This window comes from Crocuta crocuta, unplaced genomic scaffold (genome assembly GCF_008692635.1).
Source record: "Crocuta crocuta isolate KB4526 unplaced genomic scaffold, BGI_CrCroc_1.0 scaffold30, whole genome shotgun sequence".
NCBI lineage: Eukaryota > Metazoa > Chordata > Mammalia > Carnivora > Hyaenidae > Crocuta > Crocuta crocuta.
The window spans coordinates 2,599,892-2,615,885 of record NW_027528345.1 but is presented as its reverse complement, the minus strand read 5'-3'; the positions used below and the strand labels follow the sequence as shown (position 1 = coordinate 2,615,885).

The window sequence follows — 15,994 nt, the reverse complement described above, 5'->3', positions numbered from 1 at the left end:
GAATAGTAAAGTTCTTGTGGAGACATTGCATTTGTAAAGTTCTTTCTGCTAATACTACACTCAGCACTGTCTAGAAAGGGTTACCTGACACTGTTCAATGTGAGAACTGTTTTTAAAGTATACGAAATGCTGCATTTCATTATGAATCTCAAACTAAATAGAAGACTTTAATATATACATTACAGAAAACTCTGCTTTCTGCTCCACACTCTTCTTCCCATAGAATTCACAGATCTCCACCCCTACCCCCTGGTCTCCAGAAGCTAAGAAAAGGGTGGACTTTCCTGTCACCCAGCATTGGCTAGGAGCTGGGGGGAGAGGTGGGGAGAAGAAAGTGGGAACAAAGAGCCATGAATGACTCCCCACCCTTCTATTCACTTTCCCACTCTGGGGTTAAGGTTGTACTGCCTGCCATCAGTGCACCAAAATAATAACAGAGGAGTAATCGCTGACAGCTGCAGTGAACTTTGATTCTCAGCTCCCACACACCCTGCAGGCATCCTAACATGATGATAATCATAGTAATGGTACTGTCCTCTTACAGAATTGTACCCAACCCTTGGATAGTATTAAGAGTCTTCTATGGCTCCTTTGAGTCTTGAAAGGGTATAAAACAGCATGCAAATGATGCTTTTATTTGGATATATCCTCTGGTGAATTCTTGGTCTATGTGAATTTCTGCCATGTTTCAAAATGCCTTTAACAATGTCTTCTGTCTTTTCAGTCTTCGGAGATACTCTGACACCCAATACTGTAACTCCAACATCACAACACATTTCTTTTTTTGAATCTACACTATACATCTTTTAACAAATACGGATGTGTAAACATCTAGAAATTACTAAACATAATTGCTCAAGAGACTGACTCCAAAAGAATTTTCTTTGCACTACTGAAAACTATGACATGGATTTACTTTATGACTATCCTTTTTTTTCTTTTATGATTCTTGAATTTGATCAGCTTTAGTGGAGTGGAGACTATTTAAAAAATAATACTTTTAGAGTGGTTGGCTTTTGAGAAACTTTGAAAAATTGCTGTATTTAATATTTTTATTAGAATTTGTAAAATCTCTTTAATCATCAACAGAACCAGACCTTTAACATATCTACTTTCTCCTCCAAATAAATGATTTAAAGAAAGTTTTGTTACTTTATAAAAATAATTCATAAGCCTACTGTGATGTGTGCTTTAAGCATTTAGACAAAGTATTTATAGTATATCTTGACTATAAGTAAAAAAAAGTCTAACAGTCTCTATTTTTTATTTCAGTCACATCACTAAATTCAAATCATTTAGTCATGTGATTGCGGCAGTTAGCTTATATGGGTAGTTTCATAATATCTTAACTACTGTGTACTTTCTACTGCTAACAAATTTATTTGTTGTACGGTATCAACCAGCATAACCATTTCAAATTCAAAAACTGGAAAAAAAACATTGCATCAAACTAGTTCAATAAATAAATCACTGAGCACAAAAATTGGAAAATACATTACTTGATTTTAAAATCTGTTTTCTGTCTCTGCACTCTTTAAATTAATCATGTATTTCATATTAGTTTCCCATTACTATAAAATGTGTAAACTTTACTGATACCATAATGGCAGATGAACTAAAATAATTGACAGGAATTAAATATGTCTAAATTATTATTATATAAGGTCTTTTACACACATATGTATAAGATCAAGCATGCTACTTGATATGCATATACATATGTACATGTATACATAAATATATATAAAGTCACAAATATCTATTCACTTTAAAAGTTGATGGCATCACTGACCCACTAAATACTAGAGATATATTTCTAATAGTGTTCCTTTTAAAATATTTCACACTATTTAACAGACAGCATTCCAAAAATACGTATATCATCTAACTAATTTTTCACTGCGAATGTGTTCACATGAACATATTATGGAACTATAACAAAAATATGTCTATTACAATGTACCCTGGCATAAAAGAGGCACTGATAAATTTCTGTCATTGGTGCAAATTTCAAGCTCATCAAGGTGAAATAATAGTACTGCAGCTAGTTATAAATTTTAATTTAGACTTACATGGTTGATCTCTGCTCTTTATATGATTTAAATATGGTTATTCTGAGATATATCAGTAACAGTATTAGATATCTACATGCACTTCATTTATCAGCCACAGTTTTTATAAAATTACCTCTTCACGTTAAAAAAAATGAATGTTTAAGAGAAGTACTATATAACTTAAAAAATAAATTCTTCTCCTTTTTAATGCAACATTAATGAGGCATACCTAACATTATTACCTAGCTAAAAAAAAAAAATGTTTTTTAAAGCCCCATTACATTTCTGTTGAATATATATGTGAGTGTGTATGCTAATTGAATATAGGTATTCAGTTCTATTAGCCCTTCTAACAGTATCAAATGTACACATTCATTTTCATTTAACTGGAAAAACCAAAATGCTTTAGAGATGAGGCAGAAAGTAATAAGGACAATTTTTTTGTTGTCTAAGTTATGTTACCCTTTAAATCATATTGCACAAACCTGAGTAGAAATAAAAAGTTTCTAACTTTACAAATTGCAGCATGTAAATATTTCCATGAGGCAAATTTTCAAGACACTGGACAGCCATCAATGAAAGCAGGTTTGTGCTTTCTTGGCTACACAGCTGGAAGAAGAGAATTTTAATACAAAAGACCTCTCCAGATAAAACCCAGCTTTTCAGCCAAAAGCATTTCCGTTCTCTTCCCCAAAATACCTAGTCAGCTCATTTCTAGATGTTATGAGTTCTTTCCTGACACAGAAAAATTACCATGTCTTCTTCATTCTTACTCTTATCCAAAGTCAAAGTACTGAAAATTCAACCTTTTTAATGCACAGATGATGAGTTAATGTCTAAAAGCTTTTTAAAAGCTTAATAGAGAAAAAGAACCATCTCCATCCAGTTTATATAGATATTCAGAAAGACAGCACTAGGGATGATAAAACTTGGAATAAACAGAATATTTCCAAAGTAGTGGAGTCAAATAAACCTTCCAAATTTCTATTTATGCCTTTACTAATACATTGGAAATAATTCCACTGATTAAAGTAATCTAATCATTTTCAGTAATACCAAATACTATTATCTCAATCAGTTAATATTTCAAAATCACTTTGGTGGTAAATGGAAATGACCCAAAACTCCACTATCCCAGCCCAAATTTCACTAACTTATATAATTTACCCCAACCCCAAATATTACAATAGAGCTACAATGCACATTTGAGAAAATAAAGAGTTCCCACCAGGTTTTTGCAATAGGAGAAAGAAAATCAGATTTTTCCCCCCTGGAAAACTGCATGAACAAGATAACCATATTAAACTGAGAAATGGTAAAAGGTATTGTATAAATAATTCTAAACTCTCCATGTAACATATAATCAGAAGCTCAAAACAGTAATATTTCCTCATCAAAAATGTTCTTTAGCAGAAATGTATCATTTTTTGAAATGTCATACAAAATTAATCCCTTAATAATCATACAACTTTCTTCATATTTCACCAGGAGAGCAATGTATTAAAGCAGAAATACTCATTAGCACATTTGGAAACTTCAGGTAATTTATTCCTTTATCTCAATATCTAACAATTGATATAGATTAGATATATACTCTAGATAGACAAATACTCTAATAAGTACCACATCAAGGTAAAACAGTATGTTTGGAAATTTAAGATGGCCAAATATTTCTTCCATGGCTCTTATTCATGTTTTATTATTGTCTTACCTCAATGATTTTGTCATGAATCTCCAGGCCATCTGCTCTGTCAGCAGGTCCATTTTCCAAAATTTTTGAAACATAAATTCCTTCCTTTGATGTTTCTTCCTTATTATTCTATGTAAAAATATAACCATTATCAGTAAGAAAGATATAAACAAAATCTTAAGTTGGATAAAGGTCAATTTAGTAAATATAACATTGCCAAACCTCACTAAACATCCAATTCTCTCTCTTAGCTGGGGATTTGGCACTGAATTTTAACTTACTTAATACCAAATAGTCATTAATCAAGATGGCAGCTTTAATGAATGAGTCCAGCATCTCTGACAAGATTATCCATTTACTTCATGTTTTTGGGTATACATAAAAAGCTATGAGGAAAGGGTATGTACAAGGTGATATTGACTGGTTCCTAGGTATTATTCATAAAACATCTTACTTCTAGAGAGATATAGTAATTATAAAGGGCTACAGGAAAACAAAAAACATATCCAGTCTCACTATGTAACTGATTTGAGATGTGGTCATAGTTTTGAAAATTTAATTGAGCCTCGTGATGTGACAGATTTGGAAATACAGCTCATACCTTAGCTATTCACAGGGCAGACTAGGAGCTTGCTCAAGTGTGAAATCCCAAAAGATCAACTCTAACTGCAAGAGAACCCATTCAAAGCTAATCGTTACACATTTCCAGGGGCAATGAGCCTAATGATTAGTTAAATCTCAACCATATAACCAATATAATACAAACAGGACCTTTTAGCCAGTCACGAAAAAACAATTATATTGCAGAACTTCTCTAGGTAAAATGCCCAACATACTATAATAAGCATTTTAAATGTCAATTTATTTCATGGCAGTTTAAATAAAATTATTTCTCCTTAATTATTTCTCCTTAACATGAATTTGAAGAGCCTCTTAAAAAAGGCCAATGTCATTTAAATGTCACACACCTAACTGGCATTTTATAAGGATATTCCTTAGGGGAAGAAAAATGATATGATGAAAAGACTTCTATCTTTTCATAATAAAGGGGGACTGTTCTAGAAACAGAAACACAGCAGTCATTCGTTGCTAATTTTTGAAATACTAAACAGTAAGAAGGAAATAGGTCATTGCCATCCTGACCCAAACATAGCATATGGCCAACAACTAAGAGAGTTTCCTTAGACAACATCTATAATGCATGATGCAAAAATTTCATGGCAGTTTATTAAGAAAATTAAAGAACATGCATCTTTTTAAACATCACCACCTTTTTCTAGTTACAGTGAAAATTAAGTTAATGTAGTATTTGGAGGATATAAAAGAACTTTGCAACTACAATATCTGGTTTAACTTTTTAAGTCACGTATTTTGAAAACAATTGGCATCAACATAGAAAATATTACTCATTCAGTTAAATAAAGGATATGATTTGGGGAGCCAAAAATATCTCGAATCAACTATCTTTCTTTAACATGATATTGCTTATATGCCTGTGAAAACAATGATCCCTTATTTCAACTTATTTTAACTGTTCATCTGTTCAACATGCATTATAAACTGCTTGGTCTGTGTTAGCATCTGAAAACTGAGCAGGTTGACTTAATAGAAGGCATAATCAGTCTCTCCAGTTGCCTCATATTTTCAAATATACATTGCCTATACACGTTATTATGAAATGCGTTTAAGAAGTTTACCAATGGGGCTACACAATGTAAATAAAATGAGAACCCTACTGTGATTTTATTTATTTATTTTTTAAATTTTTTTTTTTCTAGGAGAGAGAGAGAGAGAGAGAGAGACAGCGTGAGCAGGGGAGGGTCAGAGAGAGAGGGAGACACAGGCTCTGAAATAGGCTCCAGGCTCTGAGCTGGCAGTCAGCACAGAGCCCGACGCGGGGCTCGAACCCACGAACCGCGAGATCATGACCTAAGCGAAAGTCGGACGCTTAACCGACTAAGCCACCCAGGCGCCCCCCTACTGTGATTTTATTAAAAGTAGCAAAGAGGAACAAGTGTGTTACCTGTTGGGTTTTTTGTTTTGTTTTCTCAAAAAATATAGTTATGTACTGGAATATTTGCATTAAGGGATCTGACACATGATCATAACCACGATTTAGAAGATTAAATCACTTGTTTTCCTCATTCAAAATCCACAAGTGAAAGCTGTCTTTTATTTTTTTATGAGCAAAGAGTGAGTTATGCATTAACAAGGTAGGTTACCTGATTTGGTCGACCTCCGATAATATTGAATCCCAATGTGTCATTTTCTCTTTCTAACACAATGGTGAGCGGCTTATGTTCTCCATCCTACAAGAAACGGGATGAAATAACTAGGTAAAAATAAATAAATAAATAAATAAATACTACAACAAGCCTTTAAAAAATTGTAAATAAGTGACTATTTGAGAAGAAGAAAATCTTAAAATTAAGGATGGTTGAATTTGGGAGAAGGTTAATTTCTTCCTAAATGTACTTTGAAAGTATCTATTTTTTTTAAAAAGTGCTTGTGAGAAAAGTAGCTACTTTCAAAAAGATCTAAGGGACTTTGTCTTTTCACACATCAATCTATCTCTTATCCTAATGCAGCATCTAATTCTGACTTCACTGTAATTTAAAACAGATTTCTGGTGACCCTACAAGTATCCTCATTTTTTTAGAGTGTAATAAAGAATCTCAGAATAATTTTATGTAAAAATTTCAGTTTGGAAAGTCTTGAGGGATTTAAGTATTAGTGAGCAACTAATGATAATGATAATATGATAAAATTATTTTAACAGTGCTATCTGGATTTTATTGTAATGCAGGGTCTAAATTACAGTAATTCTGATTTTAAATAGCATTCTTAATTGGTTTTGCATAATTCCTGAAGAATTTTAAAGAGAGAATTTGTATTAAGTAAAATAGTATGTATTTCTTTTTCTGGAAGCCAAATAGTACTAAAACAAACGGGAATTATATCTACAACCTGTTTAAATACAGGGTGAGAAAGTGCCCAGATTAGGTAAGGTTTATTCATGGCTATGGGTACTATTAACTGTCCTACGAAATTACATATTTGGCAATTACTTCCAAGATGTAAAATTCCATAAGCACCATCACCACTACTAGCACCATCACCACCGCTTCCCAGGAGCGTTTCAGAGGCAGTGCACACAGCAGCCCCTACCGGCAGTGGGAAAACATTTCTGAGACGCATACAGCAGATTTCTGATAGTCTGCAAATCATGGGCAGTTTTTCCTCACTTCTTAGAATCATAGCTCGACTTGTTGCATGGACTTCTCTGTCATATGATTCTAGTTGTGGCTCTATCGGCCATTGCTTCCCTACGACCTTGAAACATGACCTTATAACACAGAGCCCATTCCTGTGCTTCTCTCTGGATCTTCCCATTTTGTAAATTTACCTGGATATTAATAGGATACAGAAAGAAATCAGGGATAGCATCCAGTCTTTTGAGACCCAGTGTGCCTCGCTTTATCAGAGTGGCAACATTTTGCCCCCTAACACTTCAGTTATCTTTTTTAGGTTCGAGGGCAGAAGCTTCTCAACTCCATGCCTGGGTTGGAGGCAGTGCAAAGCAGTCCCAAATGGGAATGATTCCGTGTTGCTCCTCCCTGGGACGCTGCAGAATGAAAACAGCTCCTTGAATGGAGAGCAAGTCCTGCTAAATCCCTGCTCACCATGGCAGCGACCAACAATGTCAAACACTGCAGAAGTCCTCCAGAAGAGAAGTAACAGCTTTATAAACAAGCCTCTTCACACGGGGTGCTGCAAAGAGGCTTGTTTATTCAGTCTGAAAGCGGGCAGTCCCCCAGCACAGTTCAGGGCAGGCAGCTTCGACAAAGAAGGCAAACAGCCGCTGCCCACAGCTCACAAAGCTAGTCTGGCCGCAGATGGATGTGGCTGCTCTCAGATTTGGTCCCCCAAGCCACACACACACACACACACACACACACACACACACACTCCACTAATGATGAAATCCTCAGGAAGGCAAGGATTCTTTAGGGAAGGTCGGGGTAATGAAAACACTGTAGATCTAAGAAATCCCATCGCTCCATCTCCCAACTCGAGGTTTTCCTGGTTTCTCACATCCCCGAGAGTCCCTGCACTGAGTAGAAGCGATGCAGGCAGTTTGGCAGGGAAACGAAATCATTCAGGGCTAAAGGTGTGCAACTAACAAGGCCGCAGGGATGCTGGGGCACCAGGAGAGCGGAGGCAGGGTCTGAGAAGTGAGGACTTCCTGGCTTTCCTTTTCTGATTGGCTTTAGGAACCGGCCAGAGGTCTCCCCCAAAATGGCAGAGAAGGTAGGGCAGGAGAGTGAAAGATAAAGGAGAGAGGGTCAGGGTGGGAAAACAAGTTTTCCTAATTCCTCCTTCTCTATGAAAAGTTGGAATTGAATCTGTTTAACTCGTTCCAATCCTAATAGAAGTGGAAGGGAGACATCCTCAAATGCAATACTAACATCCAAAAGGTACTAACAGTGGAGTACGGTCAGGGCGGGTGGATGCTTCCCACCGCGTGGTAAGTTAAGGATGTCACCTTCCAAAGGAATCCCAAGTACCCGAAAGCAGCGGTCCCCCGTCCACCGCAGTCGTGCCCCAGGTGCCCGACCCCTCTGCGCTTACCCGGCCGTGGCCGCCGCCCAGGTCTCCGGCGAAGTTGCGGACGTGAGCCATGTACTGGGCGAACTTCTCCCGGTACCTGCGGGCCGTGAGCTGCACCTCGCCCTGCAGCGCCCAGAGCNCGGGCAGGGCCGAAGTCGCAGCGCTCCACGTGCGCAGCCAGCTCTTGCAGCGGGACCGAGCGGGCGCAGCCGCGGGCGCGGTAGTCGCACTGGACGCGCAGCTTCTGGACGAGGCTGCGCAGAGGCAGCACCCGGCACAGCTTGCCGGGCGCCAGGGGCTGGCACTGCAGCGGGCACCGGCGCCGCCGCACCACCCAGGGCAGGAGGCAGCTGGCGCAGAAGACGTGTCCGCACGGTGTGCAGAGGGGCTCCTCCAGCACCTGGCCGCACAGCTTGCACTCGAAATCCGGGTCCACCGCTTCGGCGAAGCGCTCCAGGGCAAAGCCCATGACCGGGAGGGGGAGCAGGGGGAGCGAGTCCGAGTCCACTTTCTCCAAGCCCCCTGTCTCCCCCGGCCTACCCCTGGGACGGCTTTCCCGTGGCGGTGGCCGTGGCTCCCCGGAGGGGAGGAGGAGAACGCGGGGGGGTTGTGATCCCTGAGTTTGTTTGGCTTGAAGTTTTCAGGCTCTGCCAGGGTCCCCTGACTCCGCCGTATTGACTCTAATAGACGCCACCTCAAGTGACACCCCACCCCTACCCCGCCTCGTTCAAGGCTCTGCAATTTATATTCTTTCACATTTTGTCCGCAGAGAGCTGAGGCCCGCTTACAATGGCCCTTGGGAAAGCTGTGCTTCCTTTGCCTGAACGGCGAACTTCACGCAGTCCTCAGGCAGAGCTGATAATGAGCACAGCGCAGATGTTGAGGAACAACTTCTAATTCCACCAGAATGTAAACTCTCGGAGAGCCGGATTTTTGTCCATCGGTGTTCCGCTGGATTCTCATCGCCCCGCATCCAGTGGATCTTCAGTAATGTGTTTGAAATACATGCACTTCCGTTCTTTCATATCAGCCAACTACAAAATCACCAGCTAAGTAGCCGACACCTTAGGAAAGCACTCTCAAGAGCCTACAGGAGCCAGGCTTCTCAAATCAGGATCCAGAAATAAGGTGAGTGTAGCGAGGCGGGGTGATGACTGACAGCGAAGATGGGGAAACGGCCAGGTGCTCGCCCTAAGACACCTCCCTCCTAGAACTTTCAGGGCCATTCAAGGCCTCCTACCGTGTGAGAAGGCCAGGATACTGTTACTCGGCAGCCTGACTCCGGGCTCAATCACCACACCATCCATCTTCTAATTCGCAGGTATTTTACCACTGGGAATGGGAATGTGATCATTTGGGCACCTGGAAAGGAGAATTAAAGGAAAAGCATTATGCAGGAAAGCAGTGAAATAACAAATCATATCTTATTTACCCTGAGTATACAGTTTAGATTAACACTATGTATGTAGCAAGAGATCAAAGTCTGTATTCTGTCAGCCCCTTCCCCACCCCCCCAAACCATGCGGTAAGGGGCTCCTCCAAGCCCTCCTCCCTCAGCTTCTTTCACCACCTTCTGAACATCAGGACTGCAAAGCAACCCATCGCCTGGATACAGACTACTCATTGCCATTATCCTGAAGCTACTTCCACATGCTAGGGATGGGCCTCCTAAATTAATCATTGATGACTCCTCACTGCCAGCTGAGTGTTGTTTCCTGAAAGCTGTGTACTTTTGTGTACCATCAAAGGTATCGTTGAAACACATGAAAAAAACTCCAGGTTTTGTGCTTTATATCCTTGGTGCTAACTGAAGAATTAGCAAAGGCTAATCATGGAGGCTACTGAGAACCTTCTGAGCCTTCTTTCTGGTTGAAAGGTGAGATTTTATTAGAGCAGCTCAAGAATGAGTGAGGATCCCGGAGTGGCTTGCCAGATGTTTGATAGGCTTTTAAACGTGTTTTAAAAATAAGAGGCTGTGTTTCACATTTTATACATGCAGATATAATAACATTTGCCACAATGCTCCAAATTTCTCCCTCCCCTTTGGCCTATCTTTTGCCAAGTAAATAAACACACAGTAAATTTCTGAATAAAAAAAGAAACAATTTAACATTAACACCATGAACATATTCTTGTAAATTGTATAGACCATGTGAAGCAGAATGTTACAGAATTTATTCAAATAATTCTAGGCAGGAAGAATCAGTTCCATCCTTTGTTAGTTATGGAAAAGGCTACGACTGATAGCTATGACTTTATAGCTATGGCTTGACATTTATTGTTTCACAATAAACATAATGGCAGTGAGAACATTTTACAAAGGGTAAAAAGATGGAATCTAAAAAAGTTCTATTGAGGTATTAAGAAAATGAGACTTGCAATTACCTGAAAAGAATGAAATAAACAGTATTATGATGTCCTTGGTCTACCCATGCAACTCTTGTAGCAAAAGTAAGGAACATGAACAGATTATGGTATGAGCAATTTCAGAATGTATAACATTTTGATTGTTAAAGAGAAGATGGATGTCAAAAACCCTGTCCACAGAGAATAATAAGTTCAAAAATTAGAACATGCAAAGTGAGGCCAAGTAATGAAGTAGGCCAGAAGGGAGCTTAGGAAAATCCTTTACACGAGGAATTGCAAACTTCAGCACTTCTAAAATAGCAAAGTACAAGGAAAACCATTACAGGAGTCAAACACTAAGGGAATGGTCACACCCAAGTGAACCTCATGGACTCTCCCCGTCTGAAAATGTTGTGCATGATAAATTTGTGATAGTCCTTGAGCCAAAGAGTATGATTGCACTTCCCAGACTATAAAGGGGGTATTCTATATATTAGAAAATTGCGATATCTTGGAAAATTGTGATAGCTAGGTACATGGATTTAGGTAATTGGCTTAGATCAGAAATAAAAAAAAGCACTTGGAATAAGTTTGAAATATGCCCAAATATTTCAGCAAAAACAGATCTAGTAACATTTACATGTCTTTTGGCAGATGAGACAAATTAGCACCCTGCATCATTAGCTTGGGCATATCCTTGTTTTCACTGATGATAGTTCCTTTTAAGAATCTCTGGTTAGTGAAAGTTGCAGGCTGAATAGCAATATGAGGAAAAGTTGGAAGGCAGACACTGTCATCCTTCTTGTTGGGCAAGACCAGCCTCTAGCTGTCCTGCAAGTTGGAGCCAGGCCAGGCCTGTTGCCTTTGATTCAGACTGGACCTGAGAATATGTGCCTACCAAGAGAGAAGGGAAAGACAATTAATAATCTTAGTTCATCTCCAAGCCAAGGACCATCGCAGAACTCAAAATGTCTATAAGTAGTCAGTATTTGATATTTTCAATGTAGGAACAAGTTTTTGCTTCAATCCACTGTTACATATTCATGAAAACAGATAAAAAATTAACTTGCTATTGGCTTGGGCCAATTCCTTGCAATAAGGAAATGAGAGTATGCCTCTGGGTGTTTCCAGGGAGAGGAGGCAAGGTTCCAACCTAGCTCTGAGCCATGCCTACTTCCAAGATGATAGGGAATCTGAAAGCTACTGCCTGTCAAATGCTAACAGATCTAACATTGAAATACTATATTCCAAGACTCAGAAATGATGATTGGAGAGGTTAAAAAGGAGAAAGAGATAATTTTTCCCACCCCATGCATAGATAATACTTTATAGAAACTCATTTGTAATTTATTCATGTTGTCTCTTGTCTTTGTAAGAATCATAGAATCAGGAAGAAAGTTGGGGAAATTTTGAAGAAATCCAAAGAAATTTTTGCATAATTTATTATTTCATACATGTTCATATAGCATAAATTGGGGCTTTTTACCTGAGAATAATTTTTAAATCTTCTATTACAAAAACTTGAAATCTCATCATTTATATATTCTTTTCCCTGAATCCGGGTCATTTTTCATGAATTAGTATTATAACCTTAATCTTATGCATTTTTCCAAAGTGACCTAAATTTAAGCTATAAATTAGATTATAAGATTACTCTGGTAGAAGAGGCAAAAATGCCCAGCTAGTTCAGGTCAAAATAGTGTCAGTGGAATACATTTATCTGTGTTACTGAAGTTAACATTCATTTTTGTTCTTATCACAATATCCTTTGTGTCATAATGTAGGATCAGAACTGAAACTAGTAGCATAAATAAATTTATTCATAAAGCATGAAATAATAACAAGATAAACTTGAGAATATTTAAAAATTCTGAAATTAAAAAAAATAATGTTTTTATTTCTTTTTCAAAGACAGAGCATGAGCAGGGGAGGGGCAGAGAGGAAGACACAGAATCCAAAGCAGGCTTTAGGCTCTGAGCTGTCAGCACAGTCCCATGCGGGTCTTGAACCTATGAACTGTTGAGATCATGATCTGAGCTGAAGATGGATGCTTAACTGACTGAGCCACCCAGCTGCTCCTAAAATTTCTGAAATTGGTAAAGATCATAAAAGATGCTAAGGTGACCCTTAAACAACAGAGGAGTTAGGGGCTCCAACCCCCACACAGCTTAAAGGCCACATGTAACTTTTGACCCCTCAATAACTTAATACTAATAGCCTACTGTTGACAGGAAACATTACCAACAACATAAACAGTCAATTAACACAGATTTAATATGTGGTATTCTTACAGTAAGTAAGCTAGAGGAAAGAAAATATTAAGAAAATCATAAAGAATGGAAAATACACTTACAGTCCTGTAAAAAGTCCACATATAAGTGGACCCATGCAATTCAAACCCATGTTGTTCAAGGGTCAACTGTATTTGAAAGCTTACTAAACCAAGATTTTTACAAGATAAACTGATAACATATTATGCCAGAGAAGGACCCTTTTGGTGATGAGTTTTACTCTTGGGAAAATACACAGTTAAACCCAGAGCAATGTCAATCCTTAATAATCCCTGTTTATTGGCATGTAATCCATTAGGAGTTATTTGCTATTATTTTGCTTTTCAATGATTTTCTGGCAAAATGAAGAGTTAGAAAGGTTATTATGACAATACCAAATGTCATTTTTAAGAAAAATACAAATATAACTTTTATGTACACCAAAATACACTAAGTGCTTTATAGTAATTATACAGTCTCTGTAGGAATGAATTATCAGACAAAGCACAAGGAAGACCTTGAAGAAAACCAAGTTAAGGTGAGAGAGTAAGTTAAAAGTTATGACAACTTCCAAATCACCTATGGACTGGTGTTCTAAAGTCCCTGAGACATTACTTAGGGTAACTTTATTATTCTGTTTGAGAGGCCTGTTGTGAGAGATGCTTTGTACAGGAAGTCATATTAAATCCTGTATTTCATTAAGCTTGATTTTGTGCTATATTTTTGTGGATCAGTCATTGACTGATATCAATCAGTGAAGGTATCAATAACAACGATAATAGATGATGTGTAATAACTCTTCACTATGTGGTAGGTAGAGCAGTATACTCTTTACACGTACAATCTTACTCAACTCTCCAATGATTGTCTTGGGTAGATACTATTATTACCCCCACAATTTGCCCAAGTTTACACAAATTGAAAGTGGCAGAACCTGGAATGAAACCAAAATCTGTCTCATTAAAGAGCTCTCCTAAATACTATACTGTAAAAACTTGTTTTCCCCTTATCTACTACAGAATCAATTTAGGATAAAAAGTACTATCAAAACTGATATGTGAATAGAAGCTATAAATTATGTTTATTTGAATTCTGTTGTGTAAAGGCTACCATTTTGTTGTCTGCTTTTCTCTAAGGAAAATTCTAGCCTCATATTCATCAGAAGTCTTTGAATAATTGATATAAATGAGAATATCGACCTTATGAATTGTTCCTTGAAATGCTGATAGGGTTGTATTTTTAGATCATTTTGTCTACGTAACTGATATCAAATAGCTGAGTTTTCTGTATGATAGAACAATTGCCTCAATTTCTTGACTCCTGGCTTAATAAATCAATCACTATGCATTTTGGTTGAAACCTTATTTCGTGTTTACTTCAGTGAAGATTTTACATGATTTTACTATCTTCTGGATGTTTCTCAAAAATTCAAGAGATTTAAACAAAATTTTGCACACGGTAAGTTTGTTAAATCAACTTGTGGGTTGTGAAAGCCAACAAATTATTGGTCAAAATATCTGTAGTATGTTTTGAATCCTTTAGTAACCATTTATAATACAATAAATATGATCATATACTACAGCATAATATATGAAGCAAGTTTAAATTCTAAGCTTCCAAATTCAGGGTACCTTATTCTTTATCAGTCAGTGTAAAGTAAACCCCAGCATTACCACCAACTGATTATGTAGTCTTGACAAATTTAGTTAACTTTTCCTCACTAACTTTCTTATCATCTGTAAAATGAGAGTAACGATTAGTCCTACCTCACTGGGTTGTTGAGATTGAGTTAATAAATATAGAACCTTGAAGCGTAGTTAGTAGTGTATGTTTTTGCCCTCATTATTGCACTCCAGAAATATTTTATCAATTATCGATAGAAAGCAGTGTGTGAGTACATGTCCCACCACACTGAATGTCCTCACTCCAAAAAAAGAAAAAGAAATCTCATCATTTTCTTATTTTAATTTGCACTTCTTTGTTTACCAGTGGAATTGAATGTTTATTGACCACAGGTATTTCTTCCTAGGATTATTCTTCACATTTTTATCATAATATTTGAGGTTTTTTATAATATATGAGTCTATGTATATTAAGAATTCTACTTTTTATCAGCCTGTATAATATTGTTAAATTCTGTTTATATTCATCTATCTTTGAAAGTTGAGGAAAGAAGAACATATGTTATTCTTTGTAAGAGGACTTTATAACATAGGTCATCAATTGTCACTGTCTTGTTGTGAGAAGAGCAGAAATGGGTCTTTGTTTTGTGTATATTCTACCATACCTATTTAATAAATATGTATTTCTTGTTATATGCCTAGAGAGAAGAATGTACCACTGAAAGCAACTTTGAACGTGAGCTAAGGAAGTTTTCTTCCTTCTGGAATTTTCTATCTGGATTATAGAAATCCCCAAGAGCAACCTCTCATCTATGTTGCAAATCTTGCTCACCAATTTTGTAGTATCATTTGCCTTTATTTGCTATGTGTATTTTTTAAAATGGTTTTTAATGTTTTATTTATTTGAGAGAGAGAGAGACAGCGTGAGCAGGGGAGGGTCAGAGGGAGAGGAAGATACAGAATCCGAAACAGCCTCCAGGCTCTGAGCTAGCTGTCAGCACAGAGCACAGCACGGGGCTTGAACCCATGAACCGTGAGATCAGGACCTGAGTCGAAGTCAGACACTCAACCGACTGAGCCACCCAGGCACCTGTGATATGTGTATTTTTTGTGAACAATTCTCTACACAATGTTGTATTCACAATGTATTCAGCAAATGTTTCTTTAATGTTAAATAAATATGATAGTTTAAATTATGTGCAATTTTGGGTCATAGTTAAGGTTATGATTAAAGTATTCATTTGCAGTGTCTTCCCACAACTGCACACCAAGGTTCTGATTGTAATAGAGAGGTTGATTAATTCCACCCGTGGACTTCTTGCCCACCTCCTAGCTCCATGTTGCTTGCTCCCATCAGATCCATAATCACCATCCATGTTATAAGCCCTTTGGATTCACTGT

General features: G+C 37.6%; 1 protein-coding gene and 1 long non-coding RNA gene across 2 annotated transcripts in view; one reads left to right on the top strand and one right to left on the bottom strand.

Annotated features, from left to right (window-relative positions):
- PDZRN4 (PDZ domain containing ring finger 4) overlaps positions 1 to 8,431 on the bottom strand; it is a 369,168-nt gene extending 360,737 nt beyond the window's left edge. The window contains exons 1-3 of the mRNA XM_077753547.1: positions 8,377 to 8,431; positions 5,967 to 6,053; positions 3,766 to 3,873 (exon numbers count right to left, since the gene is read on the bottom strand). Of these exons, the coding sequence (XP_077609673.1) occupies positions 3,766 to 3,873; positions 5,967 to 6,053; positions 8,377 to 8,427 (246 nt within the window). The 5' untranslated portion in view covers positions 8,428 to 8,431. The remainder of the gene's footprint in view (positions 1 to 3,765; positions 3,874 to 5,966; positions 6,054 to 8,376) is intronic.
- A 209-nt stretch (positions 8,432 to 8,640) lies between these two features.
- LOC144222842 (uncharacterized) lies at positions 8,641 to 15,765 on the top strand. Its single transcript, XR_013332488.1, has 3 exons — positions 8,641 to 8,730; positions 9,125 to 9,483; positions 15,296 to 15,765. It is a non-coding gene; the product is annotated as an uncharacterized LOC144222842 (long non-coding RNA).
- The last annotated feature ends 229 nt before the right edge of the window (positions 15,766 to 15,994 follow it).